This window comes from Anas acuta, chromosome 5, assembly GCF_963932015.1.
Source record: "Anas acuta chromosome 5, bAnaAcu1.1, whole genome shotgun sequence".
Taxonomy (NCBI): Eukaryota; Metazoa; Chordata; class Aves; order Anseriformes; family Anatidae; genus Anas; species Anas acuta.
The window spans coordinates 58,779,074-58,803,646 of record NC_088983.1 but is presented as its reverse complement, the minus strand read 5'-3'; the positions used below and the strand labels follow the sequence as shown (position 1 = coordinate 58,803,646).

Here is a 24,573-nt window from a genome sequence, read left to right as displayed (position 1 = left end):
CTATAGGTTCTAAGCATTGTATTAATTGGATATTCGAGCACCATTAGCGATTGTGTTTATTTCTGTCATTTTTCAATTACCAAATCCATTTTCATAGCCACCTTAAAAAATTTTCTAACAAGCAGGTTCCGGTATTTTAGCATACAAATGACAAAGGAAGTTCAGATGAATAATTAGGAAGTAGGACAACTCGTGACTGCAGTATCTATTTACTAATTTTTGCATAAGTGTTAAGGCAGTAGTTACTAGAATGCTGTACCATGAGACATTCGTAGACACTGACAAGAGTCATATTAAAATAATATATTAGCAGTTGAACACAGAATTATGAAGGTCAAAGAAATAATGCTCACTTTGATTCATCTTTAAGTGAACGTAACATTGAATAATGACATCCTCAGTTTGGAGTTTCTCAGCTCTTGTTGCTTGGTACCACACGTTTAGGATCATTTAGAAATTATATTATCAAATAATTCAAAGGAAAATTTTATATACAATAGATTTGACAAGATATTACAAGCTATTTCTATCTTTTTAACAACACCATTTATAATAAATACTACTATAGGGCATTTTCAAATGAGATTTATTTTAACTCAATATTTTTCTGCAATATTGAAACCAAAAACTACATTGTGGTCTTGAAAAGAAATGATCTAAAAGAAACTGTCTATACCCAGAGGCATATCTACTTTAACTTCAGAGGTAAATGAAATGTAAAAGGAAAACAAAATCTCATATGGTGAAAAACAATGGTTTGTAAAATCAATCAGTGTTAATAATTTAAACAATCTTAGGTAGCTTTGTAAAGCTGATTTTACTAGACATTTCAACTTAAATGTGTTTTTTTTTCCCTACTACTTTCCAGCCTTTTTTTTTTTTACCCCTAGAAAAAGGTAACTCTAGAACAGGAGTTATTTTGCAGTTACACAAAACTTAGACAATTTGATGTATTTACAGTAAATAAGTAAAAAGTCTGACATTATCTTATTGCTGCTAATAAAGAGATCCTCATTCGCTTCAAAACATCCCTGGCATACAGTGCTTAAACCGATCACCACTACAAGACACTGAAAAACGCCGGGCTCAGTGGTTCTCTGACCCAGATCCTGCCCCTGCTACGTGAGGACGTATTTCTGTAATGCTATACCCATAAAGCGAGAGGGACTGCTTGTTCCCCTCGTTATTCTCTGCCACTGGGATCCAACCAGCTACCTACCTAGAACGCACAGCTATTTATTACACACTGGAAAAGCTATCTAAACATCAAAAGAGTCGTGACTATCGGATCATTTTTACGTGTTTGGGTTTAAAAGACTTACTCAGGGTCGTAACGGTGTTTTGGGAATAGTTTGGACATTGGAAAACAACAGCAGTAAATATTCCCCACACATACTACCTAAAAGGGCTCTCGGACGCCCGCAGAACAAGTGGGTGCATCAGATGAAACCTCTGTGCCATCCCATACTGAATGCATCTGAAGATGAAACAGAAGATGGATGTACCAGCTGTGCAGAACAGTATAAAAGCAAAAAACTCCTTTTGCTAGTTACAGGCCACCAGCAGAGATTCTGAGCATTATTCGATTAGTATTTCACTCAGCCTTTGCAAACTGCAGTTCTGTCAACAGTCATAAATTTATTGACCATCCGTGCTTTAAAGCCTAGTCTTAAAATCCACATATGTAATGAACGTCTGTTGATCTGCATTTCTAGTCAGAGAGGGAAAAGCAGCATCATGCTATGGGGGAGGTCAACACAACAGGGACATTATGACCCAAGTGTCCTTACTCTCTTGCCTTAACTCCAGAGACAGATTTCCAGTTCATGTCAAGTGCCTGGGACTTCCACGGTACACAGCGAAAGCAAGGAAGCAAAGATTCTCCCTCTGGTACTTTCCAATCCCTTCCCAGGAAAGCATGGTAATGCAGTAAATTAATGTTAATGTTGTGATCAGCAATTTAAGCAAATTCTTGATCAGCAATTACTTATCCGTAACCCACAGTCAGTATTTTGTGCAATAGTCCCTATGCACATACAAGTGGAATAAGGTCTGGCCAGCTGTGCTGAAATACAGCTTCCAACAAAGTAATTTATGGTAATTTTGAGAGAGATGTTCCACTATTTCCAGGAGCCCACAGAGCAGAAGGATGCAGCAGGACAGCAGCTATAAATGGCCTCTCTTAAAGGTTGAACCATAAGGAAAATTCCCTTTGCAAGCCTAGCTAGGAAAACAGACATCCATTTTGCATTTATTTTAAAGACAATTTGCCATCCAGGTATTCTTCTTCCTTCTGCATATCTAGAAATCTGGACTTACAAAGTTGCTGCTACAGGCTTAGAAATAAGACTCTCTTTCCTTTTCTTTGTTGCAAAGTTATCAAGGGCCTCTTTGTTCTTACACTGTGTGATTCATTAAAAAAGAACTTTAGTTTTCCTTACAATGGAATTTGTGCCCTCAGAAACTGCACACATCCCTTAAACAACCCTATGTGGAATCTGTTGATATCAGATACGTATTTCCCACAGAAACGCTCTCACAGTGAAAGAGAAATAGCTTTTCATAAAATAAGCTAAAAGAACTTGAAAAGTAATACAAAACACAATAAAAGAATTTATTTCTAGCAGTGCACTTCTGAAGTATCTATCCTTTTGGAGATGTGTCACAATTTCCTAAAGGGTTTGTATTAAAAAAAAAAAGACTGAAAATACAAAGCCCGTTTCTTTAGGGCTTCTATCAGACTTCATTTCTAGCTGATTTTCCAGAAGTACTTATCTTAAAAGAAGAGATCTCGCTAGACTAACCATTAATGCCAGGTAGCAGACGAGGGCTGCCGCTTGAGCACTCCACTCATGTGCACCCGAGGAGCTTTCAGTGGGGAACATGACTTGGCTCTCCTGCTAGGCACATTCATCTCTGCCCTCACAGCCTCCCCTCATCTCAACCATTCCTGTGTGTAAGATGTACCTGCGTTTCAGGGACATGTATTTTTAATGTGCTAACACTGCATGATGTTTGCTTAGAGAAAACACCTCCATTTACATTGTGTTAAAAACTGGAGCCTTTCCCCATCCCTGTTTCAGTACTCGATAGCCCCTTCCATTTCTGAAGTTTCTTCTCCTTCTTGCAAACCTTTTCCTGGGGACCAGGCTGTGCTAACAAGGAGAAAGTCCTCAGTTAATCCAAGTCTGCTTCACTCCTCATTTTCAGACCACTTCTTCTGCAACCTATCCTCATTAATTTCCACATTTATTGGCCAAACTGTATTCCCTAACTAGGGAACACCCACCGTGACTTCTCTCTGGACTTCCAGCAATGTGCCCACTCCTTTTTAGCACATCCGAGGTTCTGCCATCCAACATAGCAGCTGCTATTCCAACTCCGTGCATCTTTGATCTATTCCTCAGATAGTAACAAGACAACTTACACTCTTCAGCCTTGATTTCATCTTTTCAGCACTTCCTAACCATCCAGTTTCCTGCCCCAGATTTTCTACTTGGTCCTCTTTAGCCACCGGTCTGCTCCGTACAGCAGAAGCTGCCCCCTGTAAGTCAGGCCTTCCCATTACTATGCACTGGGCTTGCTCTAATTCCATCTTGCTCAAGATGCTCCTCAAGCTCCACCTTGTCATACAGAATCCTTCTTCGGTATTAGCAAGGTGAAATACAAGAGGTTTTGCTATTTGCCACCCCTAGTTTGACTAATTTCTTATTTTAATTCAGAATATGAACTAGGGAATAGGATCCAAAATGGCACTCGTTTGGTATAATCATGAAATTACTCAAAAAACATTTTCTCTGCACTTTAGGGAGATCTTTTTTTTTTTTTTTTTCTCCAAGCTTTGTCTGAGCCCTTGCTTTTTTGTAATATCTTTCACTAGTAAAATCAAAGGAGATATTTTTCAAATCGCCTTTCCTGCAGTGCGTCATTCCATTATTATTTTTTATGGAGCTGAAGCACATTTTGATGACATTTGTGCACATTTATTCTTGATACCATTAACTCAATATATTTCGTCTTCTGTGTGCACAGCCACATTGCTGCACGGAGCAGAAGACAATTTCAGTTAATTGGGAACCAGCCCGAATGAGGCACTTAACAGCTGTGCGACCTACACAAGGACCTTAAATCAGAGTTAAGCTCGACAATCGTCCTGCCATGCAGTATTCAAGAGAGACATCTGCTGGCAATAAAAGGAAAGAGCACCCATCATGAACTGTCATGAAAGCCCTGCGCATTTAATTACGTGGATATATACTTACCCAGGAAAATGCACTATTCAGGGCTAATTAGAAATACCCAATCTGCTGAAATCATGCATTTACTTTCATACCACCATTTTCCAGATGCATCCCGTTTCATCGATGATGCATATCATCTGTTTATGCTGGATATGATTTGTTACATTACACTGCTTCGCAAATGTTTTCAGTGAGATGCAGCTTAATACAAGAGGCATTTCTTTACCAGAAGGATCGTACATCTGTTTTGAAGTCTGATTATGTGATCCGAGTGTGAGGTACTTTTATAGATTCGAATCCCATGATTTTAATAAATTAATGACAGGATGCCACCAAATAACTAATATATCGGTTAATAGTAAAGGATTGAGCTTTGATGACACACTGCCAAATGTCATCCACAGAAATGGTACTGAAGCCTGAGGAAATACGATCAGCAGTGAGACGAGGCTCCAGCCAGCACTGCAATGCTGAAGCTATTTCACTATAATTGGGCCAAAGATTATTTTTAGACAACTTTCATGTGGGCTATAAAGGAAAATACCTCCTTAGCCGATGACTTCAAATGATACTGAGCCACAGCCGTGTTCGGTTGGTTTGTTTTAGCATTCTTTTTCTGAACTTTGTCAAGAGCCAAGGAGGAAAATGTGCCACAGGTGTCAAAACATTTATGACTGTCTGGTAGGGGACATTTCAAAGAAACAGCGAAGCACGGAATTATTTGTTGCTAGTGCAATATTGCCGATGCAGCTGCCTTGCATTTGATATCTCTTAATTTTTAAATTTACCAGCCATGAAGCAATTTCTTTCAGCCCTGCTCAGGAAGGAGCCCATTGCACTGCAACACTGCATGGCAGAGGAAGGTACCTGTATGTGACAGCCACGCTGTTCTTCCCCACAATTTATCTCTGGGTCTTTGGAAAATGCTTGTGAGTGGACATTCACTTTTCAACAAAACAGGCTGTATAAAATACCTTATTTTAAAAAATAATAATATTAAAAAAAATCTCTGCTCCCTTATTTATATACTTCTTCCTCCTTTTCACCTTCCCTAATTATTTCCATATAGGTCATTTTGATAGACAACTGCCTTCTTTGTTATTTCTGTGACTTGGTGGCTGTAACATGAAAGTCTTCACTGCATTAAGTCCCTTCTCTCCAAAAAGCGTGCCTAAGTTAGGTGCCCCTTTTTGTATTCATGCTACAATTCAATCTTTAAAGTAAGAAAGCATCAGAGGCACCCCTAAATTAGTTGAAAACTCATCTCGTTGCATTAGGGTATTCAAACAATAGAGGGAATTGAACAGATGTGAAAACAGTTAATTTTCCAAGAAGCAGTCAAAACCAGGCAATAACAGACCTGCCTATATAATAAGAAGCCCGATGAAAGAATATTAATGCTTTAAGGAAAATATATTTTAACCAAAGGTAAAGCAAGGGGGAAAAATCCCCAATCATTTCCCTTTAGGAGTTTTAAACTTTTCAAATCGTTCTAATAAAGTCATCTAGAAAACAATCTTTTAAAAATCCCTTTGATGTACATAACTGCAAGATTCCTTCTGGGCTTCCTTTTTAATTCATTCTTAGTCTAAAAAGCCCAGTCCTACCTCTCTTCATCTCTCCCCCGAGTCACAGGCTGCATGATCTCTAATTACCTCCACCCTCCGGACTTCCAGAGGTTTACTCCAGTTCTTTCCACCCACCGCAAGCATCACTATCCACAGGCACCAAGCCTGCCTAAAAGTTGTTTGTGAGAAGTGATCATTTTACAGGAGGCTATCCACCAGAACTGGTATTTGTGAGAGTGCTCTTACAGACAGTGGTGCTTGGTGATCTGTTCAATCTCTTACATTTATTACCATGATTGGCTAGATGTGATGGTAGACAGGTAGTCCTTTAAAAAAATAAAAATAAAATAAAAGATAAGGAAAAAAAAAGATATTTTGCTATTGATGCAATATACTGTTATCTCCTTCAGATTCCTTTACACACTGGGTTAACCTCTGCTGGATCGTTTGCTTTTTCATGATAAACTATGGAAAGAAATATACAGGAAGAACTGCCAAAAGCATTGTTGTGGCAACCAGCTAGCTGTGAAGTTACCTTCCAGTAAAGGGAATGAGGTCCCAGCAGCTGCAGATAGAATTGCACAGAATCCGTTTTAGCCCTGATATACTCCTGATATAGCCCAAAGTCTTTCAGATACTTAAACTGTTGCACCTTGCAAAGAAAAAAATAAATAAATTCAATGACAGACCACGGTCTTCCCAAAACCTAAGACATGGCTAAAACATAAAGCCTTATTTTTTCCCTAAGGTAGATAATGGCCTAACTGCGTATCTGTTTAAACTTCATCTAGCCTAACCTGTTCAGGAAAAAGGAAAGTTCAATATTCAGTCAAAAGATGCCAGGTGCTATTCCTCTTTATGTAACATGGATCTTGTTTGTACACTTAAAAAATCAGCATTGAATAGCTTCAAAGAAAATGCTACCTTTATCATAATTTCTGTTCATCAGTGTGCAGTGCTAGTAATGGCAAGCAAGGCACATTGGACTGGCACACGTGAGTGTCATCCTTGCTCTGAATCAGCCCAGCTGTATAATGAAAATGCCTTTTAATGAAATGCAATGTTCCATTATAATACAGTTTCACTGCAATCATTGTACTTTTGTGTTTGGCATGAGCCACCCTCCATTATTCTAAGTAGTTAATGTAAGTAGAGCAGATTGTACTCACTGATACGATTTTGCAATCCTTGATAGGATGGGCTGCAGCTCTGGAGAAAATTATTAGAGAGTCAGAGACCATTCACATCCCAACGCTGCTAAAATTAGAAACCATCTACATCTCCAAACTGCAGCAATCCTGATCCCGAGGATCACTGAAACCTGTCTTTTACAGTAACTATTGGCAAGCATGGCAAATATGAATAAAATCTCCTTTTATATGCCAATAATATTTACACAGTTTTGAAAATGCATCTCACACAACACCAATCCTTAAAGATTATACACAGATCATAGCCCCCCAAGTATAGTGTAAACTGATAGTGAACAAATCCTACAGATTCACACAAAGGCTTTTTTTTTTTCTGTTAATGCACATTTGAATGAAGTTACGAGCAGAGGTATATTCAAGTTAAAATCCATCTGAATTTGAGAGGCTTTGCACAAAAACTCCCAAATAAATTTTGAGATCTACATACTACATCAGCATCTCAGAATGCCCAGATTTATGATGGTGTCAACTCCTAGCACGTTAAAAAAAAATTAATTAAAGTGACGGAGATTAACCTCCTTTATTTCATGACAGGAAAAAACAAATACACTAACCATCCTTCGTCTTGCTGCAGAATTAATAAAAACTTTAGAAATCCACCTAAGACTACTTCCAGCACTTCAGAATGACATTATAATTACTGCTGATAAGCACAAATTAAATCAAAGAAACCTTGAGTTTCTATACAAACTCACCTTCTTTTTATAGGTCCCATGTAGGTTATTCTACCTTCCAGAGAAACTTTCATCCCTTTAAAAAAAAAGGGGGGGGGGGGAGGCTAACATTTCGTTGGGACTCTAGTTCACACCATGTTAAATCCTCTAGGCAGCCAATACAGAAGTGAGGCAATAAAAGGCACACAAAAACAAGCGGGGAGGTAATAGTACACAACATTTCACTCTGTACGTTTTTGTACACCATGTGTACTTCACAAAGATCGGAGGTCTTGTGGTTTACATCACTGCCTGCACTGCTCGGCCCTTTAGTTGGGATGAGAAGCATTTTAAGGTTTCGCTTGAGCTCCCTCAGAAGCTTCTTCAGGAAGCCTCTGTGGTATACACGTGTTTAGTATGCAATGGAGAATTTCATTATTTTGTAGTCTGTGTATTGGTTCCGACCCTGTTTTTATCATTATGGACCAGCATGTATTTCATGCACACTTCAAGTGGTTCTTCCAGTTGAGTCTTCTCTGAAAGAAATCTAGTTTGCATGGACAAACACATTTTGCATTCAAAACCAAAACGTCAAAATTTGGGATGAACACAGAGCTTGTTTTAAAACAAACATCCAAACAAAATAAAAAAGGTAAATTCAACCTACATCCACTTTTACAAACTATAATCTTGCAAGTGTGTTCGAGGTCAACCAAAATGGTTAATAGAAAAACGGAACAAACATACCTCAATATAGCGCACTACAAACAGCTTCTTTTGTGTAGTTGTGTTTGTTGTTTTCTCTTAATCGCCAGCTAAAACAAGGGAATTTCACTGAGGGCTGCATATTCAGCACTGAATAACCTAACTTTCAAACAGAACTAAGCAACAGTGCTGTTCGTTAATTTTAAGTATCAAATTTGTGTGAGTTATGTGATTCCATAATCAAGAGACTTGGATAGTCCTTGGCTTTCATAATGTGTAGTTTTGCAAATAATACATTCATGTAACTATTTGTGTTCAAAATTCATAAATACATGGAATTCACAAAAATAAAGCTCTCCTTTTATCCAGAACATGTTTTCACAGATCTCTTCCTTCAGTTTAAATTTGGAAAAATAAAGCAAGTAACAAACACACACACACAAAAATAAAAATCTGGAAGATAAAGAAAATATAACTCCTCGACCCAAAACACAAACACATCTTACATCAAAACCAAAAATTAGAAGATGTGAATAAAGTTTCCATCTTAATTATCTATAAAAATATTTTAATGTACATTTTTAAATGCTACTTAGATTATACCTTAAATAGCTATTACAATTATACTAAGTAGTTCGTATTGATACACATCTAATGATGTAATCTCTTTATATTTGCACATCTACACAATACATTTTGTTGTAACACATTTACTTGCGAATAATCTTTATTATTGTCAAACCTATTAGTGTTTATCGAGCCAAGATGAAAGGGCACTGCAATATGAATTTTAGAAGTTTGGAGTACAGCATATAAATAGCAAGAAGCAAGGTGCATTCTGGATTATTTGATTTCTATTACCTCAAAGCTGACACAGATTGGGCTCTTTTTAATTTTTTTCGTATGGTGACTGTGTTGTTTTTTTGTTTTTTTTTTTTTTTGGTTTGTTTTTTTTAAAGTGTGAGGTAGTACCAAACCCAGATCTCCAGTCTAATGCTCAGTGGAATTCAGCCTTCCCTCTGCACACATCTCATTACTTCCTGTAGCTTGCCAAACACACTCCTCAGAAAACATGATTTCCAGAAAAGAGACACACTATCAAAAATAACATAAAAAAAAAAAGAGGTCATCCTAGAGATATACTTAGTTGCAAGAAGTAAGGTTTGACAAAGATTCACGTTTAAAGAAGCAGCACCCATCAGTATTCAAAGGCAAATACAGACAAACCAAGTACCATCTGCCGAATTAACATGCAGACATAACTCTGCCGTATCAAAAAAAATCTCATGACTTCTTCATCGTCCTACATATATACTCAAAGGTAAGATATAATGCATGGAAACAAACTACTTCAAAAGATCTCTTCAGAGAGCCTGCAAACAAACCAGTTTTTAACACTACTTTATTCAATTTGTGCACCTTCACAACTTTTTTCTTGTAAAAACATTGTGTTTAAACCACTTCTGAAGCCACTGGACTCCAATTCTTGACATTCTAGGGAAGAACAGGACATAACAGAAAAAAAGAAAGGAGAAAAACACAAAACAAACAGAGCTCCCCCAGCTACCAGACTTGAATGCTTTTAAGCAAGTAATGTGAAGTCTTCCAGGCAATTTCTATCTTGTTGTTTCAGACAACCATCATGTTTGATACAGTCATGATCTCTAAGCCAAAATCTCCATGATACAACACACCCCAACATATAATGACTGAAACACCACAACGACTGAAAAATACACCAATTTATAATTTCTACCCAAAACAGAGAATTTACTTTTGATCCTAAAGACTTGCAGAGAGTTACCTGAAGAGAAAATTGAAAATTTGTTTCACATACAGCTACTGCTTTTTTACATTTCTGCTCATTGGTCCAAACTTCTATTTCAGGCAGACAAGTCTCTGGCTTATTTTGTATTTCAACTGAAAACTCATCTCTTAAAAACTTTTTTAATTAGCACTCCTTTCAAGTTGTAAAATTGTTAATTAGTTGTTCACTGTTAATTTTAAGTTTGCTGGCACAGAGCTTCAAGACTTTATAAATAACCCTCTGCATACTGATTTGTATTGTAATGGGATAAATCGAGCAGACCAGACACACTCAGCAGTGAGGGGAGCAGCACACTTCTGAACGCAATTTCACTAATAAATTGTACAGATTGCAAACTCAGTAAAAACAATTACATAAATAGCGAATAATATAGATCAACTTATTCAAGTTATTACAATTTATATTAATATGCTGTAGTAGTAGTGTCACGTCCTAATCAGGACTGGGTCCAACAGCTTGATCAACTGCTTTTCAAATTGTAGGAATAGAAATGTTGTTTTTTCAGAGTTACATTGTTTAGAAGGAGGGAATGTGGTACTGAGATATGCTTACAGGGATAAGAAAGCTTAGCAGGCGACCTTGTAAAATGCAGACAACCTTAGGACAATTAGGTGAAAATCACGGTGTCAAGTCAGATAAGTAAAGAAACATTACCACTTCAAGCAGTAAAAATGTCAAAAGAAATTTGAAATTTAACAGGCTGGTGACTGAAGGCCATGCATTGTTTATGAAGCATCAGATTGGTCTAGACTGTAGTAAGAATTAGACATCTTTTCACTTTCTTCTTGTCTTTGCAAGCTCCTTGTAATATTTACAGCTGTGTCTATGTGCTAACTGTACTCTAAAGAAAGTGTGCGTGAACATATTTTAATCCAGGCTGTTAAATGCTGTCTGATAATGTTGCAGGTGAAAGTTCTGCTGTTGTATCTGTTCGGGTATGAAGCTGTGCCTATTGGTCTGCATGATCATGCTGTATGTACTGTATCCTATTTTCTGCTCTGCCTCTTTTTCAGAGAAAACAGCGGAGTTCTTCCTCCAGCACGTGGACAGTGCTTGTGTTTTCTGGAATGCCAGTACCTGATTCTCTGGTGGATGTAGATTTGGACTCGGTAAGTACCTGTGGTGTGCAGGCAGCTATGCACCACAAAGCCGTTTGCTCGCTCAGCAGTGTGGGAGGAAGGAAAGACTGGAACAAAACTGAGTATCAGTTACGTAAGTAAACAGGTGCACGTACTAGGAATTGCAGAAGACAAGGGAATCATTGATTCCTGAGGGAGAAACTACTACAAATCTCTGTAGCAGGCTCGAACACGCAGTGCTCTGCGTGCTAAAAAATTGTAATTAGGGTTTTATAAGATCATGCAGGGGTCTCTTTAAGAAGAGGGAAGAAAAAAGGACATAAGATTGCGATCTTGACTAATTTAGTTCTTATGGTTCAAAGGGTAAACCCTCAAACGAATGCATGATATATGTAAGACGTGTACCTTTCTGGCTCACTTTTCTCTCTAAAAGTGAAGCTGTAACAGAAAGAAGTATAAAAAATGCAATTTATAATAGTTAATTTCCTCTAATCAGAACAGATAAAAATCACTTCTGACATTTGGGGAGGAGCGAAGGAAGGGAGGTCACGCTGAATGGCTGCTTCTGCATAAAGATGTAGAGCTATATAGTACAAAGTTGAATATCTTCCGAGGATCAACCACCTTTACCTTGTGTGTTTTCTGCAGTGCTGAAGTTGGTATTAGTACTTCTCGTATCCATGCACGAGGACCAGTGGAAATTGAAGGACTCTTCAGTACAAAGGGGTTACTGAGAGGAGACAATCATGTTGTTTCTGACTTCTCAGAGCATGGGAGCATGAAGTGTCCTCATGAGAGCCTACTTCTCCCTCAGGGAAATACCAACTGAGAACATTGTAAGAAAATGCAGGGGTAAAATGTTTATTGAAGACATTCAGGCTTCAGGGTGCTTCCTGCAGGGAGAGATTTATTTTTCATCTCCGGGAGCATTGTTTGTCACTGTGCAGTACAATGAATGTGAAGTGATCCTACCCGTGACACACATTATTTGTTGCTGTCTGTTGCTGTTTCCCTAGATAGTACCTGCGAACTGACCTTGGTTTTGCCAGAGGGGTTTCTTCAAAACGTACAGATACCATAAGGAGAAGTTTAAACATCTGCTGCATTCTTTTCCTCCCCTTGCTCCCTGCCAGCAAAGATGCCTGGTGGTAGAGTGTAAGTTTTTTTCCCTGTCTTTACTTTGAATATCTGTCTTGGTGAACAAACTTGGTAGCTTTTCTTTGGTCGTGTGGTCATGGCAGCCCTTGAAAGCTCTAAAGCTTTAAGACACTTACTGTCTTTGTTTGATCGCTCTGCGATTCCTATGCATTTGGAACACGTATTTCATTAATGTTTTGACCAAGCAACCTTTTTTATCTAAATTCTCTGTATTTTTGACAACTGTAGATAAATAGCACAACTGTGTACAGTGTGAATATGTCTAACAGACATTTATTTCTCGTGGGTTTTATATGAAATGTAATCCCTCTACTTTGAAGTTTAAAATAAGCCCTGAATAAATGCTTCCTTTTGCGTACTGGAAGAAGTGAGCTCACATGTGCATGCTGCAGCCGGGGGCTCAGTGCAGCCCTCCATAGGTTAAGGTGGTTGGAGTGTCAAGGTGGATGGGGAGGGAGTGGAATGGTGCAAATGTTATTGGCTACGGAGTGTTTCTCACAAAACACAGCAGAGAGGCCTTCTGGAAGGGGCTCTAAACATAAAGGAAGAGGAACGAGTGACAAATTAGATGCAGTGCAATAGTTCACATAGTGGGACTCTTCGTCTTCTCATGAAGAAACGGCATGAATGTGACCAGCAACATACACAAGGAAGAGGGATTAACAGGGGGCCAGAAGAGTCACAGATCCCTGCCTGCAAACGCATGGATCTGAAGTTTGGTAAAGCAGTTCCTGTGTGGCCTTTTAGAAGGCTTTCCCTTAGAAAGGATAGGTGAGAAGCTAGTAACTTCTGATGGAGGATCTAAATGATGTGCAACAAAGGCTGGAAATTTAGGAATTTGGTATATAACACATGAAAATCACCAGGAACACCAACATAAGATATCAAAAAACGTCAGTACTAAACTGTGGAAAGCCTTGAAGGACAAGAGTCAGATGCAGAAGTGGGGGGAATGATCATGGGGTAGATGTGCCAAAATTAATGAGAAAGGAAAACAATTCCATCAGTTGTACTCTGAACTGATTTTCGAAAGACAAAATGATTAGAACAAGCATTGAAGGGCAGCACATTAACAATATTATACAGAAAGATACCTGAATGTGCTAACACAATATAAACATGAATAACTGGAAAACTGAAGTTCGTTAATAAGGAAGGAAGAAGAGTCTAGGGAAGGACAAACACATAAATCCTGAATTGCTGGAACCTGATATCAACAAGAGATAGCAGAATATCCAGGCTGGAAGACCAACACAGGTTCAGACTGAGCAGAAAAAATGCAGTTTAATAGTATATGCTTTAGATTGAGCTTTTAATACATTATTTAACTTTTTGACACACAACTTTTCCTGGTGTCTCACAGTGATGAAAATCCACCTTCTTTACTGCCATAAAAAATCCACTGTAAAAGTGGAAAAATTTTAGCTTCTGTGGCTTTTACAGATTCTTACAGCACACATATATTCACATGTGCACTCTTCCGAATATCAGTATTTAACCTGCATGCTTGCAAGCAGCTCTAACTTCCAAATTGTAAATATCAAAACCAATGGAAGGCACTCTCCTGAATATCATTTCATAAGTCTAGTAGAAAATAATGCCCATACAGATGCAAAATCTCCATATAGACTAAATGGTGACGCAGGCAGTTAACAGTATAGTCTGCCATTCCTGCCATTTGTTAATGCTCTCATTGACACTGCACACTACACTGCCTGTGTTGCTAACATGCGTATGTGTTAGCTGCCCTCAGAGTTTGTAACTTCCATCGATTATCTTGAGCTTCTTTTAGCAGAAAGGCCTTTCAAAAGATTTTTGCTAGAGCAGTTTTAAGTACTGTAGAGCGGTGGCTAGAATACTGTCACTACTATCTTTGCTGGGCATAAATAAATGAAAGATTTATGTATAAATAAAAGACTTCTCTAAAATTAACATTTTAATAACCACTTATTTCTAATACTTCAAATATCAACACACAAATAGAGAGACTAATGTGCTAAACTTTTGAAATTGTAAGATGCTACCAAGTGTATGGATGTTACTCCCTCTACTGGAAGAAGTCCACACAGTTATTCTTCGTACTGCAATTGCCCGCCTACAAAGTACACACATACCATTTTTGTCTCAAAATTTATTTTTTTATCATTTATGATTCAGCTAAGCTACATAAAATGTCTGTCTACGACACATTCATTTGCTTAACCCAAGACTAACAGATCTCGACTTTGGAAAAAAAAATTGAATGGCAAAGGTGAAGGCACATGTCTGACTAGTGCACAACCCAGTAAAAATACCACACAAAAACGTAACTTTCTTGAAACCAAGAGTGTTACTCACATCTCACAACATGACATCCTTTCACCGTGCTCAACTAGCCTTCCTGACAGGCAGACAGAAGATTTTCTTCTCCCTTCCCTGCCTCTTCCCAGTAGTTACCTGCTTGCAGGAGGCAGCATTCAAAGTGCAATCCTGCTTTATCATGCAGAGTCATGCTTTAGGTAGCCCCTATGTGGGCACATGAAAAGGACATTATTTCTGAGGCCTATGCAGGAAATAATGGATTTCTAAACTCTTTCATTAAGCAAGACAGCCATACTTTCTCCTATGGGATCCCCCCTGCTATAGCCCACTTGATGAACTCTTGAAGGCATTTTGATGGTGACATATATAGTCTTGAACTTTCTATTATAAAAATTCTAAGAACCTCTTTGCCATTTAATATGACCTTGGAGCTTACATAAACAGCCATGCATTAGTCCAAGATACCTGTGCAATTACAAAAATTAAACCCAAAATATATTGACAGCATTCCCTCAGAAAGGCAATGCAGTAACTCTACAATGTCATCAACTTAATTCGAAAATATCATGACCAGGAACACAATTTGTTTTGCAGTAAAGAGGCTATTGCTAATTATGTATTACAAGACGGAGAAAATTTTTAGGAGTTCTGAGAATTCGAAATCTCAGAAACCCATAGTATAAAGGTGTGCGTTAGTCTAATGGCTCTGCTACAGCCTTTGCACTCCTAGTTATTTTCTTTATCTAATCTCTGTATTTCTAACTTTTGATTCTTTTGGCAACCTTTTCTGTATTCAGTACTTATTTTGGTTTGACTAATGCATTAGAAAGTTAACACCTTAAGCGTGCTGTAAAAATTCCACCAGGTGGCACCTAAAGACAGCATGGCCCACGGCTTTAGTATTAGCAGCACAGTTTGTACTGGAAGGTAATAAAAGGAACCTTTTCTCTATGTCATGATTTTAGCATCTAGCATACAAAACCATGAACTACTGTGATTCACTAATACACGTTTTAAGAAAATAGAAATGTTTTTAGAATAGAAATAGAAACGTTCATAAGTTTTATATTTGATACCAAACAATGAAAGAAAGCAATGAATAAACTAAACAAATGTAAGATTGGGCTTTAAAATCACAAGAACCTTACTGGTTTTCTAGCACCCCACCTCGTTCATCTGTATGTATACACTTACACCTTGATATACTTGTGTTTTGTTTTTTCGTAACGAAAGCTAAGCAATAACATGTTACATATTTACATTTAATTTTTACAGAGGTGGTGAAGCAATGGTGTACTTCACAGTGTAACAGCAAGACAACAGTTACTATAAAATGTTGACCATGGTGATAGAAAAGGCTTAGAGAAAACAGAAGTACAAATCCAATTATTTGAACTGTTACTAATTTAAAAGTATGATAATATTACCCCAAAGACAGAGTGAATTTATCAATAAAAGGGATCTAAACTAGATTTGCCTGCAAATAGCATAAACAGACTGAATTCAAATACATCAGAATCATGTCTGTTAAAGTATTTGTTTGTTTCATGCTCACAGATAAACAGAAACTTACAATAGTTTCTTCAACAGAAACTTACAATAGGCTAGCTAAGTAGAAGCACTGGGCCTCCTGCTGGTTCTAAAAGTAAAACTCCCAGCAAATTCTGCATAAGCACTGTTTTGCTTTCAAATGCTACTCACAAAGACCTGAATAAGGAAGGGTTTTTGACTTTTAGTGTACACCCCAGCCCCCAAAAAGACACTTACAGTTACTATGTCCATTTAATGCTTGAATTCTCTCCTCATGTTGTCACACAGAATCAACTATATGGCTGGTTCTTCTCTAAGCCACTAAGAATGGAAAAATACATGTTATCAGACTGATTTCAAATATGCATGTTTCATTCATAAAATACACAACCTGTACCTGTACCTACATTGTACTGGTACTGACACATTGCTGGTGTAAGCAAACTGTATATATCACAATCAATTTTGCCTCTAATAGCACGTTCCCTAACCAGTGCACGTGAACATAAGACGCTGAATGACTTCTGCCACTCTCCCTGCTCCTACAGCTTCTCCAGGCACTGACTGTGCCTCTCGTGATAGCTGAGGTCCACAGATCTACTAAATTTCACAAGCAAACAAACCAAACGAGCAACAAACCAGCACTGCTCACCTCAGTATCAGCTCACAGGACGGTGCGCTGCACCTAAGTGCATGGAAGCGTGCTTCTAGGAAAAGGCAGTACCAAGCTGCCCGTTTTATGGGAGAAAAGCTTTATAAACACAATTCACTCCAGGGCATGTAGCAAGCCCTCATAGTTGCGTATTGAAGCCTGCTCAGGCCTGCATTAGCGTTGCAGCGGGATTTTTCACTTCATTTTGAGTAAATTCACTGCTCGGAGGTAACCTCCACAGCCCCTACAGTCACCAGCTGGCTGCCAACAGCGCTTGTACAGCACCTCGCTCATTAGGATTGACCAAAACGCCTCAAACTGCCTCAAAATCCACCTGGAAGCCCTGAGGCGGAGGGTCCCTGGAGCGCGGCTGTCCCCGGGCCAACCGCCGTTGGCGGCCTTAGCCGGGCGGCGCCATGAGCGAGCAGCCCCCGCCGCGGCCCCTCTTCTTCCCCCCCTTCCACGACCGCCCCGAGCCCGGTGCTTCCCCGGCGGAAAGCGGCGGCCCACGGAAGCTGCTGGCGGCCGCCTGCGGGCCCTGGCAGCCCCCGGTGGCCGCCGCGGCTCCCCGCTGGCCCGCGGGGCTGGCGCCCATCGCCTACGAGCCGCTGCGCTTCTTCTGCCCCGCGGCGGCGGCGGCGGCGGAGGAGCGGCGGCCCGGGGAGCAGCCGCAGCTGGAGGGCGAGATCTGCGAGCTGGGCATCCGCATCAAGGAGCTGGAGCTGCTGGCGCTGCTCGGGGACGGCTTCGACCCGCAGCAGTGTGCGTGCCCCGCAGGGCTTGCGGAGGGTGTTGGTGCTGAAGGCAGGACGAGGGGCTCGGCCTTTGGCCAAGGCTGCCGGTCCCAACACTCGCCCAACTGCAAGGGTTGCAGGAGCCCAGGGGCGTTCGTCAGCCACTGGAAGGAAGACCTCAAAGCAATCGTGATACATAGTTCGCATGAGTTACTTTCCACAACAGCAAATTAACCGTTTGTTTTTTTCCTTTGTCATACCGATACCTACCAGTTTAACACCTGTTATTTTCAATACATGTAAGAAACTAGTTTACAGGTAACAAGCTAAACAAGAAACGCTGTGGAAAGTTACTAGCTTACTCAACAAATTATTTCTTAAAAGTCTTGTAAACTATTAACGATAACGTTAATGACAAATTATGTTTCATTCCTGTTTAGATAAACTTCTGAAGGCACTGAAAGAAGAAAAGATACAAGGCATGAAAGCAAGGCAGAAACTGAAGAAACAGCCACCAACATGTTGAAGATTATTTGGGCTGGATGTTCTGTCACTTTGGAGTATTATTTTAATGGATCTTCCCAATAATTTTTCTACTCATTACATGTTATTCTCTTACTAAATTAAAAAAATACAGTATATTGTTGACTTTTTTTGTATGTCATATCTCTGGTACTAAATACCAATAATGTTGGTATGTATTTTAACATTTCCTTCTCCAAGTACTATAGACAAACAGGGTGGATAGTATTTTCTTCAAAAACACTAAGAAATTAATACTGATATCAGGATTCCCACCAGTCCAGCAATGAGGTTCAGGATACGGGTAGCAGCAAAACAGTAATTCCAATATAAAATACGTTTGTATTTTGTTATTAATTACAAGTAAGTGCAACTGAGAGTAAATAGATGTGCTTAGAAGCCCCATGCCTCTAAGGGAGCTTTAGGAAACTATCTTCATGATAGCATAAAAATCTGTTATAAACAAGCACAGCTTATTGTCTTAAGTGTACCACCAAAGTGTTGAAGTTATGGCTTAAGTTAGTTTTTAACAGAACAGTTGTAAAACATGGAATTTCAACTAACATTTTACTATTATTTTAGGATGAATGGTGCTTAGGCTGAAGTCTGAGGCAGTTTTAGGAATGACAACATCCTTATGATTGGAAGGATTGAAGAGAAAATGGGCAGAGACAGCAATAACAGACTAAAGATCTGGAGAGCATCTGCCATTAAAAAAGCAATGCCACATACAGCACTGAGAAGAAGTAAACAGGCTTATCAGACTGATAATGGGTTTTGGTAGATAATTGCTTTTTCTTGTTCTAATTCAAGAGCAGTAGGTGGCAGTGTGGAATAATGGTGAATAGTTACCACCCCTGAAGCTATCATATTTTGACAACTTTTTTTTAAAAAAAGAACAGTATTTCAATCTTTTTTTTTTTTTAAATTGCATTAGAGCTGCTCAACTGTGAAGCATTTTAGCACGATACAATATCAAAATATTATTTCCTATTACTGCTTATTCCCAGCATTGAATCTTCCACTGTCTTATTCTTTCCAGATAGATTTTGATCTATCCCACAGAGGGTTTATATTAAAAAATAAGAAAAAAAATATTAAAAATCCAGTTTATAACTTCCATTTTTCAATCGCCAAACTATAATAATCACATTTTATCAGAAAAGCTAGGAAATCTTAAACAGAATCATACCATCCACAATTGCCATTGTCATCCTGGGGTCTCTACCAATATGTCAATGCACAGTTTCAGCTGCTAATCAATATGCTTTTTAATGAAACAAAGCAATAATTTTCAGACCCACCAGTCTGAAATGTGCTGGATGGAGCTGGGATCTCTTTGAAATGTGCTGGATCCTGACAGTGCAGCTGTGCTCAAGGCACAGTGCCCCAGGGCCCCATGGTGGGCTGTGGTGTACAGGGCTGGGGTGGTGTGACAAGGACAGGTCTGGGCCAATGTTGTGTGCCATGCAGGGTGAGGTGAGGAACCAGGTCCAGGAAGCCCAAGGACAGGACTGGTTACAAGACCACCGCTAACACAGGTCCACAGAGGGCCTCACCCAGGCAGCCCCACAACCTAGAAACCCTGCCACAGGCCTGGGCCTACCTGCCCCAGGGGCTCCAAGGCAACCTGGACAGCAAATCCTTGGTTTCTATCCCCAGGGAGCTTGGTCAGGGCACTTCCAGAATCATAGAGTTCATCACAGAATGGTTTGGGTTAGAAGGGACCTTAAAGATCATCTAATTCCAACGCCCCTGCTGTGGGACACCTCCCACCAGATCAGGTTGCCCAAAGCCCCATCCAACCTGGCCTCGAACACTTCCAGGGATGGGGCATCCACAGCTTCTCTGGGCAACCTGTGCCAGGGCCTCGCTGCCCTCAGAGTGAAGAATTTTTCCTTATATCTAATCTGAATCTACCCTTTTGCAGTTTAAAGCCATTCCAGGCTGAACAACCCCAACTCCCTCAGCCTCTCTTCACAGGAGGGGTGCTCTCAATTAATTTCCCACCCAGCCTGTAGTCGTGCTTGGGATTCCTCCAGCCTGGATGGAGGACCTTATACTTGGCCTTGTTGTACCTCATGAGGCTTGCACAGGCACACCTGTGGGCCTGTCCAGGTCCCTCTGGATGGCAGCTTTAGGTCTGGACAGCACACGGTTAACCTGGATGGAGCCCACAGAAGACAGCTGGTGTGTTTGTATTTCTTATTTTTTACATCCCAGCACATCACACCCTCAAAAATCAAGACCTACAGGCAGCCTCGAGGGCAAGCTTTTCTCAGCTTTTCTGTTAGTCTGTTCCGTGTGTTTAGTTTGATAATTTTGGGGTGGAGAAATTCTCACATTCCACGGAAACAGCATAACCACAGGTCATCTCCCTTTCCATCCTTGTCTGAGAGGCTGAGTCAGTAAATATATAAAAAGATCTAGGTACCTAAAGATAGTTACCAAAATGCCTTGGAAACCTGGGCTAAGGTGTTTTACAACCCATCTGTGGAATGAGGATAAAAAGTCTCTCAAAGAGCTCTGATAAATGTATAAACAGATATTGCAGTGATTGATTGCAATGAGAAACAGCTCAGTATTAGTCCGCAATTAAAAACAACAAAATGAGCTTGGACAGGTGAAAAGGGCCAACACATGGCAGTCTTCAAAGGTTTTGCACAGAAGACCTTTTAAATCAGGTTCAGCAGCAGAGGAGCTGTCTTTACGTTTTCAAATCTCCAGAATAATTTCACTCCTAAACCATGCTAACTCTCCCGTAATTATGGCAATGGGCTAAATGGATTTCCATTCTGTATTACCACTGCCCCCTATTATATCCCCTCACCTTATAACCACTCTTTCACTTTTCATACAGCCTTCACCAGCCACTATTCATGCAGGTTTTCTTGGCTCAAACTGAACTGTTTTCCCCAGCATGCAATTTAAATTTTAGTCCACCTATTGTACAGTTTCTGTCATATAGCTATTATGTAAAAAAAAACACTTCATGTTTAATTATAAGGGGATAACTCAAGGAATAACATCAGTTAATATGTAATCTCTGTTAAAATTACCTGGGAACATCTATCTACTGAAAATCATTAGTTTTGTGTGCCAAAACACGGCAGAAGGGTTTACCTTGGCCAGCTTCAGCCACAGCATTGTGCTATCAGGGTGCTTTGGTCGAAGTCCTTTTACTAAAGCATCTCAGTGTTCCAAGAAGGTCATTGAAGGATGATGGCTTCACTAGAAAGCCAATTTGGCCTTTTCTCTGTGAAGTAGCACTTACGAAAATAACTTAGAGAAACACAGAAAATTCCATGAAGTGTTTCTGCCTGAGATTAATCAGTCTGCAATTTCAGTTGGAAATATTTACCACGTTCATGTGCATGAATTTAGAGAGAATAATAAGGTTGTATTAATAGCCCAAGCAAACAACCAGTTACACATAACGAAGCATGTATTGGTTGTTACTTGGCCATAAACATTTTATTTACCTTTATTTCTCTTCTCTGTTTCCACTTGACCTTGTTACATCCAGTAATTTGCTCTCATCTTTGTAGGCACGTTGTTTTTTTTTTCCTTTCAAATTAGCACATCTGAAAACTGATTTGTTAATTGTACCCTTTATAAAAATAAACATGTTTTAACTGAAATACAATGAGCATTCTTACTGCATACCTTTATTCACAAAGCATGTGCCATCTGTTTTTCAGTTGCTTCTGTTCTCTTAGACTGTTAAGGGAAGGTTAAGCCTGACATTTACATATTGGCACAGCTCAGATCTCTTTCATATAGCTGCCCTGTGACTCAACAAATCTATCCCTATTGCATTCAAGAAAGTAACATTTGGCTATGCTCTGGATTCCTGGGCAAAGATTTCAAAACATCAGTAGGTTGCTCTGTTTCATTTCCAGTTCTTAACAAAGAAGGCTTCTCAGGAAGCATCTTCTCAGCCAACCTGAGGGCTGAGCAATGACAGCTGTCTCGCTGACAGCACAGCATCCACAGCTGCAGGGATACTTGTGTGCTTTCCTATGGAGCACTCTCAGGATTTTCATTTGGAAACCTGAAATGGCTTTGGCTGTTTTATGATAGGAAACATTAGATGAAAAGCCATTGGAAAGGAAGAATACTTTTAAGCTTTATTTTAAAGGGTTCTGTACCAAACAGTTGGGCCCATCAAATTGCAGGCTGCTTCTTTATTTTAGAGTTTGTTATGTTAATTCTCCAAATGGATACTCTGCATTATTACAATGGATCATTAGGATGTAAATTAATCTTGAAGCAAAGCTGCCTTAATTAGTTCTGGGACAGATTACAGAGGAAATCCAAAAGCACTAAACTATCATAAGATGACTTTTGTTTTCAGTAGTGAATGCTGCATGATAGATTCGCCTGTCCTGAAAATTCAGGGCTAGTATCTATGCATAAAGCAGGGCAATCAAGAGTAGCAATTAACTCTAGAAATCCTGGCTCCTTTTGTTTGCTTGGGTAGTTGGTTTTCTCAAGTTACTGAATGTAAGTTAGTTAAAGGTGCTAACCAGGAAGGCTTTCTAGCAGTTGATAAGTGGAGCACTTGGTCTTTCTAAGGAAACATAAAATTATTAACATTCCTAGTCAGTTGTTTAACTTATATTTGCAAAATCAGCTGAAATCTTGGTGTATCTTGAGAAAAGCCAGAACAAACCCTTGAGCCAATTTAAGCACTCTCACTGACAACTTAACGTATCCATACGTAACAGTATCTGTCCCGAAACTTTACAGTGATATGTACATTATGAATTTCATTTATCTTCTATTTTGGGAAGATCCTTTCCTGCCTCTTTTTTCCCTCAAACTACAAAAAGAGGGAGGAAGAGGAAGATTTATTCCTTGTAGTAACATGAACTATTTATTCCAAATGACTAGAATTGCAAATTACACAAAAGCAGTACTGTCAAAAACACGTACCTGCATTTTCCATTTTCTTTTCATTCCACATCAGGCTGACAGCAGGAAACTTAGGCCTGATTAAATGCTAGCAAAAAGAATAGAAACTGAATAATAGGGGAGGGCACAGACAAAATGAAGGTAGGGACAAAAATTCACAAAGGAAACACAGGATCACAAGATGCCCTCAAAATCCTCATGCTTTGCTGATTACTCTCTTGCTCACCTCTGTAAGGCAGGCAAATGCCTCTCTTCAGAGGAGCACCACTGCTGAAATACACCGTTTTATCTCGTGGAGTTCTTTAAACTTCTTCCCTATCCTTTGCCAGGTTCTTTCTTGAGAGCATGAGCAGCACGTCCCCTATGCAGCCCAGAAGCCTGGCTGCTCCAAATGAAAGGCATGCTCACGCTTAAAAGCAGCTGATCTACAGAAAGGAACACAGCAAAAGCAATCAATAAGTAGCAACATAGATTTTAAGACATATTTTATTTAATGTGCAAAATTGCCAAGAAAGAACATGTACAACTTCAACTAAGCTACAGCACCTGACACACACAAAAAAAAAAAACCCCTACACTATGTGCTTGTAAGCTTCATTTCTAGGATCACCCTCCAGTTCAAAGTAAAAACAGCCATTTTGTAATGACCCAGAACATCTTACATGTTTTTTTAGTGAAAAGTAAAATTCAACCACTGGTGTGGGCAATGTTTGTAATTGCAAACGGAACCAGCTCTTGGAGGTTTCCTTTCCAACTGCATAGTATAAAATCTTAATTGGTTATTCTCTTCCTCTTTCAGTTTAGTCCCTAGACTTGGCTTTACAAATTACTCACAAATTCGCAGCTCTAACTGGCTTAACAAAACTAATTTACCCATTTACAGCTGAAACACGCTTAAAAATAGACACAGCCATTACAGTTCAGTTGAATCAAACTGTAAACAATGAAGATAATGTGGATATTTGTAATTACACAGCACTTTTCCTTTCCACAACTCAAAGATGCAAGAGAAGTGAATGTCATCAAAAATGGAGATGAATTATAGGAAGCGACACAATTTATATATTAGCATCTCTGTAAACAAAAAAATAATAATAATAAAAATAAATAAAAATAAAAATAAAAATAAAAATAAAAATAAAAATAAAAATAAAAATAAAAATAAATTAGAAGCTGTTATTAGAAAGGCTTCCTAGACCATACTGAAATAGCATTAGGAGGGGTTTGCTCCCTTGTGAATTCATCTGTATTTCAGTGTCCCCAGAGGACTGGGTAATTTATAGTCCTGAACAATTACCAAGCTCCACGAAATAACAAATAATGCTTCATACTGAAGTACCAGCTTCCCCTCCAGGGTTTCACAGTTCCCAACATTATCAGTTGAACCCCTCCCAGCAGAATGAGGAGGGGCATTCTCTCCGCCCTGCTTTACAGACAGCGATGCTGAGGCACAACCAGATTAAGCTGCCTGTAA

General features: G+C 39.2%; 1 protein-coding gene and 1 long non-coding RNA gene across 4 annotated transcripts in view; one reads left to right on the top strand and one right to left on the bottom strand.

Moving 5' to 3' along the window:
- LOC137857915 (uncharacterized) overlaps positions 1–17,662 on the bottom strand; it is a 102,361-nt gene extending 84,699 nt beyond the window's left edge. Inside the window, exons 1-2 of one of the 3 annotated variants that reach the window (XR_011097371.1) lie at positions 17,529–17,662; positions 16,512–16,595 (exon numbers count right to left, since the gene is read on the bottom strand). This is a non-coding gene — a long non-coding RNA (uncharacterized lncRNA). Of the gene's footprint in view, positions 1–16,511; positions 16,596–16,926; positions 17,195–17,260; positions 17,394–17,528 lie in introns of those variants that run through there. The other 2 variants (XR_011097372.1, XR_011097369.1) reach the window with 2 other exon arrangements.
- On the top strand, positions 17,343–18,324 carry C5H11orf91 (chromosome 5 C11orf91 homolog). The gene is made up of 2 exons (XM_068685101.1): positions 17,343–17,688; positions 18,101–18,324. The coding sequence occupies exons 1-2, from the start codon at positions 17,343–17,345 to the stop codon at positions 18,184–18,186; spliced, it is 432 nt and encodes a 143-aa protein (XP_068541202.1). The 3' UTR covers positions 18,187–18,324.
- Positions 18,325–24,573: the final 6,249 nt, after the last annotated feature.